Below are 21,448 nucleotides of genomic sequence, written 5' to 3'. Positions count from 1 at the left end.
GAGGCTTTATTAAATATCTAGAAATCTCTCCATTTTTCATTCCCCTCAAGACTACCTAAAATTCCTTAGAAAAAGCTTGCACAAGGTACTCTGGAACACTTGAAATGCCTAAAATTAATGCTTTCAGTCATTTGAAATAAAGGCACACAAGAGAAAAAAGCTTTGCTTCAAATCTGGTAAAATTCTAGCAAGGAACTAGTTCATCCCAAAGAAGAGAACTTAAACATTATGTAACTACTTTTCAAACTTAAGGGGGGGGGGGGGGGTAAAGACATCTACAAGGTTGCTACAAAAAAATATATCTTCAGTAAGTGACAATGTTGCTATTAAACACTACATCTCATTTAAATTTTATTGCCGTAAAATGTTTGCAGGGCCAGAACTTCTATTGTTTACAATCCAACCGCACAAGAATTTTGTTCCTTTTGAAGTGTGATGCACTCCACAAAATATCACTATAACACATAAATGGTTCAGTAGTCCATTCAAAGTGGAGGAAAAAAACCCTAAAATAAAAATTTGAAACTAACTAACAACTACTCAATGGACAGCATTCCAGTAATTTATCAGTGTCAAAATATTCTTCAGGCTATGATCTTATAAACACTGAAGCACTTAATTTTATGTGCACACAGATTCTTTGACATATAGAAGCAAGTTTAACTTGCACAATATCTGAGGCTATACAGATCAAAATATTTTTTCATGGCATGCATGTAGCATAAAAAAAATCAATTCCAGAAAAACTTCCAAATTTTTATTAAAACTGCAATTTTATATCAAAACACTTGGACTGTTACTGAAACACTTGGACTTTATTTTAATAAGGCACTGTACACTGGCAAATTTGAGAATAAACCCATGTAATTCTGAGTTCTGAATTAGAAAGCAGAAACTAAGACTTACGACCTCTTTTCTGAAAGTTCTGCTATTTTAGACAAATAGTATAAGGTGGATAAAAAAGAGAGGACTTAATTTGAGAGGAAATTTGAATTGAAAGCAAACATGCACCTGATGAACTCCCAAAAGATCCACAACAAAAAAGAAAATATACACATTAAAGGAAAGGACAGAGTCAGGCCCAGTAACTGTTTCTGCCTTCTCAGCACATAGAAATATCATATTTGCAGAGCGCTGTTGTAAATATTTATTACTGCAATTTACAGATGAGAAATTACTCTACCACACACTAAAACATATGTAACACTAGTGTTTTTATACAGGTGGTATTGTAGTTTAAATTCCTTAATGTAAACTTTCAACAAGACTAACAGTGACTACTGTGACATATCAGGTAGTAAAATTGGCAAGTCACACTCAAAAGGGAAAGTAAGTTGAAAAGTATTACTGTAATTAAAAACTCACCCATGCACTAAATCTGTGGGGTTGGGAGTGGGGGCAGAATTGACTACCTGTTTTCCAGCAGCTTAAATAACCACTAGAGAGCAGCTTGACATTTAGATAAGCTCTTCTGTTTAACCCACAACAAAACAGAAAAACCTATTCTTTGCATTAGGTAAGCAAATTGTTTCTCCTGAATATATACAAAATTTCTATATATAAATGTTCTCATGAACTATTTTCACTTTCCTTCAACCAGGTGTATCAATTTAGTTGATCAGCATATGCCCCTTTGCAGCTTGCCAAAGGGATTATAAATACTTAATGAATGCTGAATTTAAAACAATTCTGTATCTTCCCTCATGCAAATTAACTCTTAAAAGTTTCTTTTTCCATTACTACCTACATCAAGCAAAATGGCTAATAAATAAAACAAGAATTAGTTTCTCTAATTTGTACAACAAGCAGACACTGTTTAGTTGGGTTTACACCCCTTTCTCTCCTTGCAGTTACTATATTTTGTAAAAAAGAAATAAGTAAGTACTTCAGGACCTTCAGAAAAGAAAAAACCCAAACACATAACAAACTCAACCCCCCAAAGCCCACTACACCCTTTTTCCTAACAAGCACAGGACAGAAATATTAGACATGATTAAATACATGATTCAATAACAGACTCAGAAGAGTCACAGTAAAGTAATACTCTAACTCATGCCATTGTGTATAACTACAGGCAAGATGATACGAATTAAATATTCATCATAAGGTTTAATTTTTTATACCTGTTTTTGTCAGTGTTTTGTCATATGCTTTAAAAAAAAAGAAACGCCATTTTAAATCCAGAAAGGCTCTGTCAAAGCAATTTCCAATAAACTTTTCTTAAATGAGCTCTGTAATTTAACTTATTCCTTAAATGATTGTTCCTTAATTGAGTTCTGAAATGACTGATTTTTTTCTTTCACACTTCAAAACATTCCAGAAGTTTGGCTTATAGATTAAGCTCCCTCCACTCAGCTAATTTTTAATTACAAACAGAAATACTGACACCATTATTTTAAAAGACCAAAGAACTATCCAGTAAATTCCTAGAATTTACACATTATCATATTTGCCAGCTGCCATACAGGACCATATCTACATTTATCACAGTTCATATTTTTTCTTTCAAGTCATATGCCAGAGAATATGACATAAACAATTCACTTTTAAATCCATAAATAAATTTCAAGATTGCTAAGTAAAAGCTGCTTTAAAACACTTCAAGGCCACAACAAAAGAATCATACACATACAAAACAGACTTCTAAGATTTGTTAAATTGGATGCACAGCTATAATCTCAATAGCAGCTACTCCATATCCTTCTAGTAGAACACAGAAAGTAAGGTTTACATATAAAGCATGACAGAAAGTATGGGCAGATATAAAGGGAATCAAGTCAGGCAATCAATTTCATTTCACTAAAGGTGACTACACTGCTATAGCACCTGAGCAGACATCACTGCTGTATTAAACATCCTTCCTAACACGGCAAACGTAAACAATGTAAGAACAATCTATAAACAAGCTGCATCATCAGTACGCTGAAGTTCTGTTACCCTCTGCATTAGTCCCTCTGCTGAGAGTTTTCCTTCTCTGTTGTTTCATCTAAGATTTGATATATGCCTCCAAGAGGATGGAAGATCAGAGAATTCATCTTTTATTAGGGCTGGAACATGGTGTGGTATGAAACCACCTTGTGAAACTAAGAGTCCTCACACTACAGCACAGAACTATGAAGACTTAAAACAATCTATGTCATGACTCAAAATCGATCAGAAGAACAGGGGCAGCTGCTATGCAGTCTTTTTAAAAAACAAACAAACTACATCCCTTTTTATCACCTGAAGTTATGCAACTTAAACCAAACAAAAGCAAACTCACTCCTCCAAATACTTGGATTTCCAAAGAAAAAACTGTAGCTGAAAATAATTTTTACAACCACCTCCAATTATATTTCTTTAGCTGTTACGGATATTGAAGTATTTAGAACAATAATCACAAACTAAACTACGATCTTCCAAAAGGAATTAAAAAAGAAAATCTATCTAGCTGGCATAATCAAGATGTATTTTGGCTGCTTTACTCACTTCCCCTCCAAGGAAATGAGATCAGGCTAATGACATTCTAACCATTATTTGAGATGATATTTTAAACTCGTTTAGCTGGACAGCATAGATTACACTTTTCCAGTCTCTACTCATTCTTTGAAGATGTGTAATTGTTCATCTCTACTTATCAGCTCAAAATCCTTGATAGCATTTACAGTACATAAAAAAATCCTGTTCATCATCTCTAGTTATATCAAAACCTCCTGTGATTTCCTGAAATGAACAATATTTTTAAGTGTTCTCATCTCACAGCAATAAATATTCATTCAACAATCTGTTAGATTCCCATCATCAAAAGACAACTGGCTCTAAAGCAACATATTAACTATTTTTTTTAGTTCTTCAGCAACTGCAGCTGTAGACTTATAATTCCAGATAGATTTTACTGCTTTTCTTTGCCTTGCAAAAGAACAGGGGGAAAAAGACAGAACTGAAAGATCAAGAACTGTAACGGAGTATTTTAGTGTAATACAAATACAATGCTACAATAAAAATTACCTGGCCTAAAAGAGCTCGCCTTGCAGTCCAACAGGTCAATGTGACATTATTTAATGTATTGTAAAGTAATCAGACTAAGCTGGCAAGTATGATGTAAAAACAACAGGGACTTGTTTTCTTTTGGTGAAAAGGTCAATGTACAGTCTACTATTTGACTGTTTCTCAGATAACCATCACAAGCACATTTATCCTTTCTAAGGCAGTATCAGAAGTACATTTTCACTGGTAATTAAAGCCAATTAAAATCACAGAGTATCTAACTTACTCCATATGCAGGTAACAGAAAGGTAGAAGTTTCATATATTAGAAAAAACAGTATATTTACCTTTTCTAGCTTTTTAGCCTCAATATGTCGCAGCACCTGTTCCCTCCAGTCATGAGGGACTTTACTTTTTCCTGGAGGGTCTAATAAAGAGTGCTCAGAGTTAACTCTTGGGTTTGATCTCTTCGAAGGACTAGTCCGTGAGTAATTGAAGTCACTAACTGACATAGTTCTTTCTGGTATTTCATTCACTGATGGCCGAGCACTCTGTGGCCGGGGTACATTCGGACCATCAATGCTATATGTTCTGGCAGAAAGAGGTCTCTGTTGCCCAGGCATTACTGGTGGAGCTCTTGCAACTGAATGTAAATCTCTGTATGTTAAATAGTCCCCTTCAGGAAATTGGGTCCGCCTTGGAGGACCAGTATCCCCAATATTCACAGAAGCTGTAGAAGATACACTGCTTTGCCTTTGAAGAGTGTGTCTGGTTGCTCCTGGGAGCAGTCTGTCATTTGGTGGGATAGCCCACATATCTGCTTGTCTTCCAGCCATCCATTGATGAGTATTATACACAGCACTGGCTCGGACATTGTTATGATTGGAGAAATTCATATTGGCAGAATGCTTTATATAGCTGTTAGTTTCTGTACTGTCAGACCTAAGCAGACGAGAAGGAGGTAAGCTGCCTTGCTCTACTTGGGTGTTTTGTTTTTGGGGCCACAAGGTGTCTTTTGCTGTTACACTACTGCTATACTGAATATTATACTGGGGAGCACAGAAAATCTGTGCACCAGTCGTCACTGGTCCTCTTGCTACACTAGAACCTTCAGGATTGTGATTTGAGTCAAACTTGAACACAGTTTTTGTAGAAGATACTAAATCAGATGATGATGACGACGACCCAGGAAAAACCTGCAAAGGCTGATCATACAGAACAGTAGCAGATTTACTTCGGACTATGTTTTTTCCATCTGCACTGTCAGATGCTGATTTTACTACTGAGTTTGGCTGTTGAGATCCATTCTCATTGACAATATTGTAGACTTTCAGACCACCAGTGTCCATATTGGTGATGCTGTGAGATTTCATCACAGGACCACTTTTCTGTGGGGACAAATCTTCAGTGCTCCTTGAAACAGACAGCTCAGCAGAATCCCCATCAACTGTAGTGCTTCTTGTTAGTTTTTCTTTACTGGGAGACTGTACTGCTTCCTCAGGATGTCCATTTACTTTATTTATAAGATATTTATTTCCATTTTCCAAGTGCTCACCTTCTTCTTTTATGTTGTTATTCAAAAATCCCTTTACTGAAGCTATTTCCTGTGTTTGCAACCTTTCCACAGGAACTGGCCCTGCCTCTTCACTAACGAGTTTATCAATATTCATGTTGATTTGGTCTAATTTGTGAGACTCCTCTGTAGAAGTGCTTAAATCAACACCTTTTCCTATAAGGCCTAATCTTTCTTCAATGCTTAATTCATATTCAGACAAATTTGTAACCTTCTCTTGGACACTTATTTTTTCTTCTACTGTAATACTCAAATCACCTCCATTCTGCAAAAGATTATTCAAATTTTCATCTTCTCGCCTGCAAAAAAGATGGTTCTTAAATGAAATTCCAAAAGCAACGAACATATTCCTTTAACAACTGTTTTAGAAAACATAACCATTAACATGCAACAAACCTACACCGTGCATTCAAAACAGGACAAAGACAAGTATACAAGCAGATTTAGGATTTGAAATTAGCCTTTAAATTTTACTGCTCTTTTTTCAATAAGGGAGCTATTCCATTATTTAAATTTATTTTAAAACATAATTTAAATTATTTAATAAATTATCAATTAATGAATTAAAGGAATGGACACATACTATGAAATATTAAGTAATACTGTTCTATTGTATTTGCTAAGTGGTATACAGTATCTTACTAACCTGATCTTGGCTAGAACAGCAGCAGGCTGTTCTTTGTCTGGAGAACACAGAGAAATGTCTTGGCTACTATCAGTATGTAAGGAAACAGAATCTGACATTCGAGAAGGAGAGGAACAGTTGCTGTTATTTTGATTGCTATTGTGAGTCGCTTCATCTGACAAGGAATCGGCATCTTTCGAATCATCTGAAATAAAAATTTGACAATTTAGTTATAGACACATAATCTGTGTAATAGCTATTTAATATGCATATGTTAAATTAATTAATAATTATCTCATGTTCCTCAGTATTCTTACTGCAGGAAACCTAGATACAAACTAACAACTTTGCAAATTTCATTTAAACTTACAAAAGACTGTTGGCAACAGTTCCCGTTTTTAAAATAGCCCTCACCTGTTAATAAAATTTAAGTGGTTGCTTTATTCCAAGCTGCCCTGCGGTAAGCTAGTGCTACATTATGTATCAATTCCCCCTAATGTCTATCAGATCATATTTTTGGTTTTGAAATTATTTCGAAGTTTTTAATCACATGAGTCTTTTGGGCCCAAGAAAATGAAGTACTGCTGCACATGCAGGATTTTCAAAGTGTACATAATTCTAGATTTAGAATATTATATCATTCGTAAACAGCCATTTATCAGACCAAGCACTCTGGAAAGACCTAGACCACTGGATAAGCTCTGCGTAGCTTCATGAACATGAAAAAAATAAAAAAAACCACAAACAACAAAAAAAACCCAAGAAAGAAATCCAATGTATTCCTATGCTTTACAGATCACTTACGACAACATTTTCAGAGTAACTTACGCCTGTGCACACTGCTTCTTGCATAATGCATGCACACTCACATACTATATCCATATAAAAATAATTTCCCTGTGGGACTTCAAGCCAGCCACAATTTTGATATAAGTGAATTAACAGATACATTTCAATTTTTTCTTCCAAGACACAGTTACAGATGCCAAAAGCATAAATTTGTTAAACTAATGTCTACCTCCAGACAAAATAAAGTTTTGACTTAGTACCGTAGTTAGGCATACAAGCCCAAAGACAGCACTGATAAATATCAATCTTTTCACCTGCAAATGACCCTCAGCAGAGTCTTCCTGCTATCTCCATGCAATTTTTCTTCAACCCTACTAAATTTCACCCTTTTACATCTAGTGGCCAGAAAAGTCCTTGAAAGTGATGGACTACGTATCATATGAAGGAAAATACAATTTGCTCTCCAACATTTACATTGTTTTCACTGTATCTTATGTCATTCCTTACTCTCGAGGAAATGGTTTCCCTGACTGAAATTATCTTTCAGACAATATAAAACTTAGGTAACAAAAACAATGTCCTGAAGTGTCCTGTTAGAGGAAAAAGAAAACCGAAAGAGTAGTTGACTCTGGAGAAAGAGTTGTCACAAGAGAAGTTTATTCTTAAGCCTTTGGAAGAGAGCACAGCTTCTCTAAGAAATTTAAACTCCTACTGCTGCCTACAGCAGGAATACTTCACAAAATCTGGGGGAGGAGGTAAACATGGAATGTTTCCAAGGTAAATACCACGTTCTACAGTCCTCTTAAGCACATAAAAAGTATGTTTGAGTTAACGGTTCCCCAAACACATGCATCTCCCTTCCCCCTCTGCTTTTAAACTGATGACAAGAATCAAGAAAACCAGGCTGTCAACACAGCTTTCTCTACAACACACTCAAGTATAAGATACTGCAGATTTTTTTCCTGCTTTCATAGCTTAACTAGAGAATTAATCGTCTTCCTTTTCAAACATACAAATCAACTTTTACATAATTTGGAAAAACTAGCAACTTGGAGTTGAAAAATTACCAGAATCACACAATATTTTTAATGCTTTCTATGTTAACTCACCTTTTTTGTTACTGCTAAGAGCTACCACTTTTGGTTGGTTCATGGAGGTTTCTATCAGCGGTGGTCGCATTTCTGCCATTTTCATCTCTTCATCAGAGGAGAGTTCTTCTGACTCCTGCTAAAGGAAAAACAGTTTTATGCTGTGCCTTTTAAAGAACTGCTTAAAGGTCAAGTAAATGCTATCTAAACCATCACCCACCAAACAATAAGGAAGAAGAACCAAGAAACATAACATGAGCATAACAATTGAGTAGCTTATTTGCAGTGCAAGCCAACTGAATTTAGTAATAACTGCCATTGAATTATCTCTAAGAAGCAGCACATGCAGATTCTCATTGTCACTGATGAACTCCACGGGAACAACATTCAAACTGGTAACTTTCGCTGCAACCTACTTGGAGCAAGCAGATGTAGCCTCTGTTCCACCACTAGAGAGAATCTCCAATTGAGCTCAAGTCTAAGTTATCACTGAACCAATAAACACCTTGGAGTGACTAGCTGAGTACTGGTTATGCAGAAAAGAGGTCAAACTCAAACAGCTGTAGAGCAGCGTGACCAAGACAATCTTGGGAATTGTGAGCTGTGCTATGAGAAAAGACTTAAAGAGCTTGGCCTGCCTAGCCCAACAAAAAAAGAGCAAGTGTAGCTTGTGTTTACATTTTTAAATTTACATTGGGGGTCAAATTCCAAAAGGAAAATTAATTTAACTTCAAGAACAATGTCAGAGAAATAAAGGAATGATTAATACATTTAAGCTAGAAATCACTAGTTCCTAACCATGAGATGGAGCTCAGTGCACTTATGAGATCAGCCGACAAAGCTGCTGCAAGAGAGCCACGTGACTGATCTAGCATCCTACTACCAGGACTCTACTCCTATCATCTGCAAAAAACAATTGTTTCCAGTAATATTGTAAAAGAATAAAAACCTCCTTCCCTAAAGTGTAAATTTCTTTCTAGTAAACATGTTTCTTATTACAGATGCTACAAAATACGTGTTGCAATTTGTGAAAGCAGTCTGCCAATGTTCAGTTGTTTTTACAAGTTTCAGAACACTTAGTGTGTGGAACCCACTGGAAGACTACCTTTCATGTGCCCTGTTCTTTGGATCGCAGGGAAGACAAATCTGAATGAGGTGCAGCAAACAGACTATGATAAACTTCATTAAAAATAAGGTTTTTCAAAAAATCCATCTGTTTTTCTCTGCAGTTGGAACAGACAACCTCTTCATTGCCTCTACCATACTGCCTTTCCTCTTGGATGTGACACACAAGAAATGTAATCAATGCTGAAATGAAACACTTATATGCATGCAAAGTTTAGATATTTGGATTCAACTGCAACAGTTACCAGCAGGGTATTACATGGAAGTAAAGAATTCATTATCCCTGATGGACTACACACTGCTGCCTCATCTACTTACTGGCATTCAGACAGCTACAAAGAATTGCTGTCACTATTGTTAAGACTTTCTGAAATTATGTTTTCTAAACTATAGAAAACTATCAAAACCAATATTTTCAGAAAGTATGTAGATGTGGGAACATGCTTTTGGGGAAATAGCCAGCAACAGCCACAACTGCTTGTCACGAAGTCTCTTCAGCAAAACTGTCATATATGCATGTACCACTGCTTACCCAACAGGGGCAAAAATACTCTGCTTGTGAAGCTATGAAAAAAGCATTTTACAGGTTGTGACTGGTAACTAATTAAGTGACAAGTTACAAAATTCGCCAAAAATCTGAAACATTCTAAATAAAGAAATACATGGTTTTTGTCAGAGACATATACAAAGAAGTTTAAAATCTCTGACTTTTTATAGAAGGTAAACACAATCCAAGTCATATTCATGTACCCTTACCAATTAACACAACTGAAAACATACTTTTAAATCCATCTTTCATTTTTCATTTAAAATTGAAGTGCACAGTCACTTACATATACAACTTTTTGATTGCTCCCACTAATCAGATACTTTGTCATTTAAGTGGCAGTTAAAATCAATTATTTAGTGAGAACTGACTATCGAGTAAAACATGGAAAATTCTGTCTGGATCTCTTCACAGTGTGATAACTAAGTCAACTTCTAATCAAGTTTGCACTACTTTTCTTTAACTACATCCATCTTTCATTATGAACTTTTTATTAACTCTTTCAACTTTTATTGAATATAATCTGAAGTGAGAAAAATATTGCATTGCAAAGCTGTGTCCTTACAGCACTTATGAATGGCAATTTTATGCTATTGTCAACATAACTTTTCATTTCCCAGAGTAACAAATTCCATACACCACCAGTACAATTCTTTGACTGCTACGATGTTCATCGTAATGCCATACCTCGAGCGTGTCTTCATGGTTAACATTTGTTTTCGCGTTCTGCAAGGTTTTAACAAGTGCAGTCATCTGTGAATTTGCGGTGCTGTGCTCAGCTTCTGGTTCAGTAAGCTTCTGCACAGAGCTTCCTGCTGAATACTGCTTTCTCTCATCTGCTTTGTTCTTTATTGAAGCAATTTCTGAGGTCTATAGGATTAAAACATTAGCAGAAAAAACATCCTGAATGTTTTCAGCAACATATGATATTTAGAATTAACATTATGTATTTTGGGAAATTACAGCATGGGAACACTGAGCTTTTAAAGCATGAAATGCAGAGAAATCTCCGCAGATTACTGTGGTACACTTTCTACCCTTTCTCAATCAGTGTGACTCTCCTCCCTACTGAGGTCAATTTGTACCATTAATTTCCAGTTAAAAGGAAAAAAAAAAAAAAAGGCCAAGAAAATACATAATGAGACATGTTAGCAAACAATAGTCTATCACCTAACCATCTCACTAAAACTGCCTTTCCATCTTATCACGCCAAACCTTCAGTCAAGAGGGAAAGCAGTAAGATCCTTAGATACTATCCTGAATTACATTGTGAAGCCTAGCACATAAGAGAGAATCAGGGGATGACAAAGATGCCATCCTCCAGGAAGTGAAAAAGCCATCTCTCTAACAGATCCACAGCTTGCTTTTGCCCGAGAACCAAGTCACTTTGCTTCTGCTCAGCGACTGAGGAAAATTGCTACTGCAACCAGACTACTACAGACTTCTTTAGATGGTGAAGAGGTAATTTCTGTTTTTCAGTCTATTTTTCTTGCTAAAGCATCAGTGGAGATGGAAAAGAGAACTAAGAGGAATCAATGACACTATGTCTTTGGAGGGTCTTACAAAGTAGGAGAATACTATCTCTAACCTTTACCCCCACATCTTTTACAGAAACTGTCTGGCCTTCTCGTTTTGACTCCTTGGCAATATCTTCAGTGGATTCTTCATCCTTTAGCCTATGTACAATTGTCTGGACAGTTTTGACCATATTCTTCAGTTCATCAGGATATGGAGTTGGATATCTCTTCAGGTTGCCTTCCTGTACAACAAAAAGCAATAATGTTATACATTAAATTGAATATCATCATTAAAACATCAGCTTTAAAACAGACAATTAATTCAGACAAAACAATTAACAATCTAGGATCTCCACTTTGTTGTTTGAGTCTACCTGCACTGATGCAGAGTTAAGTTTATAAAGCACATCAAGATTAGGAATCACTTCCACCCCAATACCATTAACATATCCACTGACTGCAAGCAAGAACTGTAACAACTGTAATAAGAGAAATCAGGATCAATCATTATTCCCCCACTACCCTTCTTCACTTCATGACCAGTCAGTCTCCTGGTTATGACCTGCATTGCCTTATATGAGCTGAGAGTTTTCTTCCCTTGTGCTTCACCTTAAACAGTATGGACAAAAAAATGCCCCATCAATGAAACCCCAACATTCACCCTCCCCAAACACGGTGTTTCATCCTGTTAGATTCTCGTAACTAATAACTGAAGACTTGATTCCTTCAGCAGAGAAAAATCCACAGCTGCAGTAAGGAAAAGGATGGGATTCGGGAGTGGGGATAAGAGGGAAGGCACCACCCTCCCGCTTATTCAAGTATTCAAAAATAAATTCCATACTAACCCGAGGCGGTGCCTCTCTCTCATCTTTGTCTTCATCACACTCAAATGCCACCTGGGCACGCTGTTTTCGCTGTTCCTCCCACAGCGATGGATTGAAACTTTCATTATCAGATATGAACATAACTAAAAATAAAAACCAAACCAAGATCTTTCATAAGAATAGGACACATTAAGCAAAACAAAAACCTTCTTATTCTTTCTTTAGGATGGGAGGGATTGGTGTCCTTCTGAACGCATACTTAAAAGATAAGAAGCTAGCAGCACCATTAATTGAAGACTGCACGGCCAATGCTTTATGAACTTGGCTATATTTGCATAATAGCAAAATCTCCATCTCTAAAAAAAAATAATACACACAGCTGTATGCTAGTCTTAACAATCACGCTTGAAAATTCTCAGAACTCTGCTGCAAAGTACTTTTTTATATATATATATAAAAATATAAATATACACACATTTGCATGCATACAAATGTAAATTATATCTATAAGGATTTATACAGCCTGGCTTTAGTGAGGAGATCTCATTAAGCACATAATAGCATACATCTGATTTAGTGACAAAGAACCCAGCACTATTATTAACCCTGGGGAAAAAAAAGCATCTAAAACAAGGTAAACATGGTTTTACAGAAGTTATACAAATAACGGGAACTTTACAAAGCAATTTTTGCATAATTTTACAAGAGAGAAAAAGAGCCTTTTGGGTACCCACTGTCTCTTATTCAAGCACATCTCCATGCTTCCTGTTACATCAGCCAGTTTTTACTTTAGCATGCCAAAAAGACTAATCAATCTACCACCACCATGCCTGCAAATGTACATCCTTCACTAGCAATGCCAAGACTGTTCATATTAACTACTTCTATGCCCAAAATAGAAAAATACTAAATTAGAAGGCTCAACAAGTGCATTGTAATATTTGTTACTCTCTGTTTACTGGGTAAAACTTAACATTTTAGCACATCTGAAATTATTCTAACAGACTTCACCATCAATGAAAGCATTCCTATAAACTATATATAAACTATTCCTATAAACTATAACTATAAAATTGTCCCCGCTACACATAAAAAAGATGCAGACAGGCTGGAGAAAGTCCACAGGAGGGCCACTAAGATGATCAGAGGACCAGGAAACCTACCATAGGAAGTAAGGCTGAGAGAAGTAGGTCTGTTCAGACTTAAGAGGAGATGCCTTATTGCCATGTACCAGTATATAAAGGGCGCCCACCAAGAGGATGGAGACTCCCTTTTTACAAGAAGTCACATGGAAAAGACAAGGGCTAGTAGGTGTAAATTAATCCTGGGGAGATTCCGACTGGATTCCAGAAGAAAGCTTTTCGCCATGAGAACAGTTAAACACTGGAATAATCTCCCCAGGGGAGTGGTAGACTCCTCTACAGCGGACACTTTTAAGGCTCGGCTCATCGGGGTTCTGGGCCATCTAATTTAAACTACAGATCCTAAAAAGGTCAGACAGGATGATCCTTGAAGACCCTTCCAACCTCGTAATATGTTTAAGATTTCTTAAAAATTTTACAACGGAACACAGAATGCTATGCACTTTGTGAAAAATACCCAGTAACTAGGGAAACATTTTGTCTGTTAAAACAGTCAGTCTAAAGCAGACACCTGCTAAGGAGAATTTCACCTCTAATCATTAAGCTCTTCCAGAATGAAACAGGGTGTCACACTGGGAAGTGATAATCATTGCAGAATGTGATCCCACCAGCCCCACCTCACCCACTGAAACAGTTCCACCTAGAATTTACCAATAAGTACATCACATTTATTTACTGCTCTCATTCTTCAGAACTAACTCGTCATCGCTTACAAGTCTGAAGAAAACTTGTATTTAAATATTACCTAGTGAAAATCATACTAGCTGGACATTCTTCCCATTATTATTTTCAGAAGTAAGCATTCCAACAGGGTATTTCAGAAATTCTTACCATCCTCAGTCCTTGGTTGCTGGGGGAACATGTAATTAGTAAGCACTGTTTTCTGTGTCTCAGGGTCAGCTTCTTTTTGAAGAGGGATAAGTGGTTTAGACTAGGAAGCACATGAAAGAAGGATAAGTTACGAGAATACATATAAAAAGTAAGTACCATCTACACATCACAGAGCATGGCTGTCCCATTACTTTGAAGACAACTCCACCTTGTACAATATTAAAATCACTTCCCCTCTGAATACTTTTCACAAAATGAAGTTATTAACATGTCTGTATTTGACTGACAGCTGGCTCTGGCTGAGAAATGTAACACAGTAACAGCTTCAAGACAAAAGCAAATACTTGATATTCAAAAAATAACCCAGTTTATTGCTGGGACTTATTACTACCCCAAGTAGGCTGACTGGGAATACACATTTGGCCATTTAAAGCTGCAAACAATCATAAAACATTTTGTACTCAAGTTTTACACATTGACACTAGATTGAATATTTCGCACTCCTTACAAAAAAAGAGCAGGAGATGCTTGCGATTACTGTAACAGTAAAAGTGTATGCAATGTATGAGGCCAGTAGATTCCTGGCAGCCCTGTACACCTTAATGCCATTCAAGAAATCAGCATAGTAGATAGGGCTTCAATACACAGCAAAAAACACAAGCCGTAAGTGCATGAGTTACTGCTTAATATCTTGAAACTCAGACAGTCACATCATTCAAAGGTGTGGCAAGAAACCTAGCTCAAAAAAACACATGCTGAGTTTCCCCAAAGGTATAGCTGTGCAGCAACAGCATGCTACATATTCAAGTAGTAGCTTATGAAGCACTAACTCTCCTGTGTAAACAAGCCTGAATTATGTAAAACAAAACAAAAAAAACTCAACATCTGTTAAATTGCATTTCACAGAACTTCACCAGAAGTATTAAAGTCTCCAAAGACAGACAGGCTTAGCGTTATTTCAGGAATACTGACATAATAATGCCAAGGAAGTGCTGATGTATATACACTATACCAGCTCTCATTGTTTAACAGATGGCTCCGTACTTCTCAATTCCACCAGGAATAAAGTCAACAATCTATTTTTAATTTTTAAAAAGTTCACCTGATTGTCCGATAGCCACATAGCAGTGAGCTGCTGCAGTTTTGTAAATGTAAATGGCAAATTCTTCAGTCTGTAAATTACAAGAAGAATTTATATAAGTACACTTATCAGTACCATTAAGACTGTTAGGAAACAATCTTGCACTAGCCTGTAAAAATGTTTAGAAAGGGCATTTACAGATATAATTAAATTAGTAACTATTGACAGGCAAGAGCATTTAGTAGACAGCTATGCTATAGCAGGCATTAAAAAAAAAAAGGAAGCAAACAGAAAAACATTTCTTCCCAGTTTAGCAAATATCCTGAAAAAAGAGACAACAGAACTTCAACTTAACTCAGCTCAGTGATTGAACACAATTTTGAAGACAATTAATTTATCTGAATCCTCAGCATTCTATCTTTTGATATATATGCAGGCCAATTAAGAAAGAAGTGCTACACCTGAAAATTGTTCTTTTTTTTTTCCAAGATACTTTTGTGGGAAAGAGGCTGCTGTGGGTAACAGAAGTTCTGGCATTAACGGATAAATCAAGCTACAGACAGAGTATAGAGAAGCTGGACTGGCAGAACAGGAGGGAGAGGTCAGTTAGATATTTCTCCCAGCATCTTTCAATTTCACTAACTGCTAATTCCCAGAAGAGAGATGTTTTATCAGTTTTTAACAACCAATTGTAATAAAACACAACTGTCTTTCAGTCCTTCCCCAGCAAACACAAGTGTTTCACACTACACTGTGATACGGTTTTGTTCTGCAGACGCAATACAGGAAGTTATTAACTTTTAAGTAAAAAATCAAAAGCTTTATGAAAATAACCAGAATAATTCCCCAGAAAAACACTTGCTAAGAATAATGAATGTGTTGAAGTTGTGCTTCCATGCATGTGTCATGAGCCAAGTTATTAAAATACAAATAGCTTAATACAATGGAACTACAAGACCCAGAATACAACAATAATACATGAAATACACAAGTCTCAGTCAGCTTTTAAGCAGTTCCCAAGATAAAGAGAGATAACACAGTATATTCATAACAGTATCTCTACACTATTTTTGTACTTTATACAACTTCTACTTGAATGAATGCATTCACAAACCTATTGTCACTCAGATTGATGACTTTTAATTTCTGCATATCACCCATTTCTTCAGGGAGAAATTCAAGCTTATTAGAATGCAGAAACAACACTGTTGCATGCTTCCAGTTTCCAATCTGAAAAAAAATCCAAATAATTAATTCATTTTCACGACTGTAATTATGCAAATTTTTACTGCTTTAAAACAATTACTACTACAGCTATTTTTGCCTGTAAAGTATTAATTTACTTACAGAGTAAACCTTCTTTTAGTTTCAATACACTAGCCACAAATTTCTACTTGTTTACAAAAAACAATTTTGTTATTTGAAAACTTGCATATTTGTACACATCTTCCTTTAAAAGCATGCATGAAGAAAAGCTACTCAAGAATTAACCTTTATCCCTAAGTGACAGACTACAAAGTTTGAAATACATGAAAATATTAATTTTACAGTTTCGTAATTAAATATATACCTCTGATGGCAGCTGTGTTAAAAAGTTATGATCCGCAGCAAATGTCCTTATATTAGTGAGCTGCCCAACAGAAGACGGCAATGTTTCAATCTCATTGAAACTACAGTCCAGTTCTTCTACTGATATTAACCTGCCATAAAAAAAAAAAAAATTAGTCCTCTATACATATTATAGTGCCACTATTAATTGCAAGTCTGAAATTTAATTCAAAATAAAACTGCGAAACCCAGGGGAATTACAATCCAAGGAAAATTCTTTACAGATTTCCTAAAATAGGTTTTGGGATTTTTTTCTGTTGTTTGTTAGTTAATTGTTAAGACTTTTTGTTTGCTTAGAGGGGTGGTGGTGGGATGGTGTTTGGGTTTTTCTAAATCTACTTTACATGGTTCTCATAAGAGAGCATTCACTGAAAATAGGGTGGTCAGCAACATCAAACATTTGTGTACTACAAGAAAACATGCTAGTGCAAGTCAGTGAAAAAATTCAGGAGGGAACAGATCATAGCCAAACGGGAACTGAGTGTGGTTTCTGAACAAGAAAAGGATTTGAAGAGTTAGAGACACATAACTTAATAACCTGGCAGTGAAGAAGTATTTTGTAAATTTGCAAAGATAACTTACATTAATTATAATGGGAGCAAATAACTGGAAAAAATACCCTTCATTTGTAGAACGTTAATTCTGAGCCAATTATTTTTGCCATAACTTGCAAGTTTTAAATTAAATTGCCGAACAACAAACTATACATTAAAAAACTTGCAGATGAACAGGTGATAATTCTCTTTACGATATAAAAGAAGATAAATGTGTGTTCAGACTCCCTTTTTACAAGCTTTTTGATAGTGTTTCAATCATTTGCAATATTTAGCACATCCACTGCCAAAAAAAAATTTCAGGCAGCTGACTGCCTTTTTAAGCATCTTGTTTTCTGTCACATTCAATTTCTCTTCTATACATTGGTGGCTGTGTTAATTAGTGAGGAACATATGTCTTTTGAAATTAAATAATAATAAAGAACATATATGCTGCAAACTAGAAGTAAAACACACTTGCTTTCAATTTTATTAAGACATTAATATGCAGAAAATATTAAATTTAAGTGTAAAAACACTCAAAAAAGGAGCCACTGTTACAGAGAAGTGTGCAGAAAGGCAATGCAGGCTTATAAGGTGAAATACCTACCCTCCTATGGAGTCTGGCAAATAAATTAATTGATTTTCATCAATTTTAAGTGTTGTCACCTTCTTCAGGGAACCTGTAATAAAATGAGCAAGTAAATAAAAAATGAGGTTTGAGTTCATTGAGCTTAATTTTAATTTTAAACTAAAGAGAAAAAAAAATTATGGGCAATCAAATCACATCTTCTGTATAACCTGGCATGCCTATAGTGCTGTATACTTAACAAAATAAACAGGTGAGCTTACAGAATTTACTTGCCAGCTTACCATGTGCCACCCATGGTTGAAAGTAGAGAAAAAAAAAAAATTATTTACAAACTACTGTATCAAGTCAAGAATGCTCCAAAACAAATAAAAATTTTATTCAATATTATTCAATTACATATTACAACCTTATAAAAAACTGGCACTTTCAATGAATTGAAACTGATCTAAAATGCCATTTGTGTATTTTCAAGCATTCTATGTCTGGACAGTAAGTTTTTAAGAAAAAAAAAACTGAAAATACAAACCAATAGACTCTGGCAGTTGCTGAAGTGCATTACTGGATAACAGCAGGTCTTGCAGGCTTTCACAACCTGAAATACCTTCTTCAACAACTTCAATGTTGTTTTTAGAAACATCCAAGTAGGTTAGTAGTTTCAAAGTGCCTATGAACTAAAAGCAAGAAAAAGTAAAGCATTCCAGCTAAGTGCAAGCTCAAAACAAAAAAATCCAGCAGATTTGATAACGAACTGTCTCCCATGTGTAATGCCAGAGGAACAGAGAAAACCTATATACAGTGCTGAAATAAAACTTTATGCAAAATATCCAAGCTTTATAATGAAATACTTTATGCAAGTACACATAGTTAATGTTTTTACACACACACAGATGCACCACAGTAATTCTGCAAATTCAAGTTTGATTAGTTACCGTGAATAGCTAACCGAAGCTTCAGAACAAACTTCAGACAGAGACAGTTAATACAAGATCATTAGGCTCCAGTAGTCTTTTAATGCTTATTTTTGCCTTTTGTGTAAAACTGCATCCTACTTAACCTCAAGAAAAACAATGAATCCCTAAATGTACTAAACTGAAAATACAAGCATTTTCATGTGAACCAAGAATAAGCTTGAAGATCCGTGCACACTACTTGTTTGAAATCTTCAACGGGAAGATGCAGTCAGTTTCACAAATACAGTTTTACTGTAAAGCAGAAATATTTGATATATCCACTCAGCTCTTCAAAGAAGAGTTAGCTGGGGTGAGGAAAGACAGTAGAGGAGACTACTAATCAGGCAAGAAAGCCTCACATCAGCAGGCTGTGAGAGATTTCAAGTCAGAAAATAGACCACCTCCTTCCAAAATTTCATATACTCATTTACTAGTTTACTAGATAAGCATAGGTGCACGTGTACTGCAATAATAGGTGAGTCTATACCCATGTATTTCTGAGAGGTATCGGGAACACAAAGACAACAGCACGTTTTCATAGGAACTAGCTATGCTTCTTGTACACATGGCACCTGAACAAGTATAAGATGAACAGTAAAAACTCACACAACAGATTTATCCTGTAAATTCAGGTTTGATGGGGCTTCCAGACTGGATGAGGCACTGGGCAGCCTGATCTAGTGGGACATGTCCCTGCCCAGGGCAGGGGGGTTGGAACTAAGTGACCCCTAGGGTTCCTCCCAACACAAACTATTCTATGATTCTACGGAATTCCTGCTTGCTATCTAACACAAAATAATCCTTTTTTTGGAAGGGCCAAGTCAACCTTAAATCAAATCCAACATTTGTACCCCTTTCCTGTATCAGAACATAATTTTTAGGTGAGAGGTATACAACTTTCAATTAAAGAAAATGCATGTAGCCAACTGTCATGATCAGTGACAATTTTTAAGTGAACTAATTATGCTATTAGGAGGCATTTAGCTTTTAGACTTTAACATTAAAATTACATAACAACCTTAACATATATGAGAGCTGAAAAAGCAAAATCCACTGTAAATTAAAATACTTATGTTTAATACAGAAAAACAGCTTACCCCTGGAATAAGTGTTAGTCTATTTCCATCCATCCAAAATTCCTTTAACCCACTCAGTTGTTCAAGTACTTCAGGCTGTAAAAGGAAGCCATTTTTTTAAAAGGAAAATAGTGGAAGGCAAAACCAACTTCAGTGATTCACCTATTGTAACTTTAAGTCATGTCTTATTAGAGCTGTCATATACACTTCTAACACTGGGTCAAAGAAAACCCAGTTAATTCACTTTTTTAAATATAAATATACACTAGATATACAAAAAACTTTTAAGGACTTAATCACAGCTCTAAATAATCCTTACAGAAACTGTGTAGGCTTTTTTTTTTCTTAACAGAAAGCATTATTTTTAAATAACAATAAATTAACAATAAGCATTAGCCATATAATTTCCCCTCTCACAGAGATCTAAATACACTTCAATTCCATCAACTCAGAAAACCTGTTTTTCAAAAACCACAAAGATTTTTTGATATTGAGGAAAAGGAACACAAATCTTAATTTTGTATCAACAAAGTGTGCATCTGCCTGACAAAAGCAAATGACTCCATTCATAAAGTGCAGGATTGTGCTTCCATTACAACTTATTAGAAGTACTCGTTCAACTATCTTACATATCAGGGAAAGACCACTTCTTGGTAAACATCCACGTTGTATTAACTTTCATATCTAAATTTCCCTCCCGAGAAAGCAATACAAAAGAGGTGCTACTGCACCTTAACAACAACCAAGTTCAGTTAAATGCAGAATTCAATTTTGTTTACTGTGATTATAGAGCATCTCTGCGTTAAGTTGCAGTCCTGACTTCCAATAACTAATTTTCCAAGGGAAAGTCTGAACTGAAGACTATTTTTCAGACAGATCTTTATCAAAAAAGAGTTTTCTAACCTTTTGTGCTTTCACAAAAAGATGTTAATGAACTAAGTTACTAGTAGTTGACTCTTGTTGCTATAAGGCTGGGAGAGATGAAGCAATCAGCCAAAACATACCAAAACAGGTAATTTTGCAGCCTATACTCAGTTCCTGCCTGTTATGGCTTAATGTGGGCCTGATCATGTTAGTTTAAGGCTCACACACAAATATCTACCCTGTAATAAGAATATGGCAGTAATGGTTATGGCTGGAAATGTAACAATACTAATGAACAATTTGTTAAATACACTTCCCTATCTGCCAAATCAGATAACAAGGCAAGTGCTCAGCCCTGCATGATCTACTAATGACACACAAATGCTTGACTTGACTATATGGCAAGTGAGTATGAGGTCCAACACAAAAAAAAAAAAGAGACTAAGCCTATAGCCAGGGAACCAACAGGGGCAGAAAGAGACAAAGAGATGGTTACACACTATGTTCTAACTGGTCACAGTGAGACAGGGCATAAATTCATTGCTTCACTTGGTACAAGTGGATATGTGTTCAAATATAGACATTTTCTGACCCTTGGTTCTTACACAGAGATGTGGGCACAATCTCAATTTTTTTTTGACCCTTGGTCAGAAAATGTAGGTGTGCAAGAGTGCGCAGCAAGTTAATATCAAGGTAATGTGCCAGTCTTACAACACTT

General features: G+C 35.7%; 1 protein-coding gene across 7 annotated transcripts in view; it reads right to left on the bottom strand.

Annotated features, from left to right (window-relative positions):
* ERBIN (erbb2 interacting protein) overlaps positions 1-21,448 on the bottom strand; it is a 119,088-nt gene that overhangs the window by 16,720 nt on the left and 80,920 nt on the right. For 4 of the 7 annotated variants that reach the window (XM_054053835.1, XM_054053839.1, XM_054053841.1 and 1 more), the window contains exons 9-21: positions 19,888-19,962; positions 18,367-18,511; positions 17,859-17,931; positions 16,678-16,807; positions 16,222-16,337; positions 15,129-15,198; positions 14,027-14,126; positions 12,075-12,196; positions 11,301-11,471; positions 10,400-10,582; positions 8,062-8,179; positions 6,185-6,368; positions 4,313-5,837 (exon numbers count right to left, since the gene is read on the bottom strand). In XM_054053835.1, coding sequence (XP_053909810.1) covers positions 4,313-5,837; positions 6,185-6,368; positions 8,062-8,179; positions 10,400-10,582; positions 11,301-11,471; positions 12,075-12,196; positions 14,027-14,126; positions 15,129-15,198; positions 16,222-16,337; positions 16,678-16,807; positions 17,859-17,931; positions 18,367-18,511; positions 19,888-19,962 — 3,012 coding nt within the window. The remainder of the gene's footprint in view (positions 1-4,312; positions 5,838-6,184; positions 6,369-8,061; positions 8,180-10,399; positions 10,583-11,300; positions 11,472-12,074; positions 12,197-14,026; positions 14,127-15,128; positions 15,199-16,221; positions 16,338-16,677; positions 16,808-17,858; positions 17,932-18,366; positions 18,512-19,887; positions 19,963-21,448) is intronic. The other 3 variants (XM_054053836.1, XM_054053840.1, XM_054053838.1) reach the window with 2 other exon arrangements.

This window comes from Cuculus canorus, chromosome Z, assembly GCF_017976375.1.
Source record: "Cuculus canorus isolate bCucCan1 chromosome Z, bCucCan1.pri, whole genome shotgun sequence".
NCBI lineage: Eukaryota > Metazoa > Chordata > Aves > Cuculiformes > Cuculidae > Cuculus > Cuculus canorus.
The sequence above is the reverse complement of the archived record's forward strand: the minus strand, read 5'-3'. Positions and strand labels throughout refer to the sequence as shown.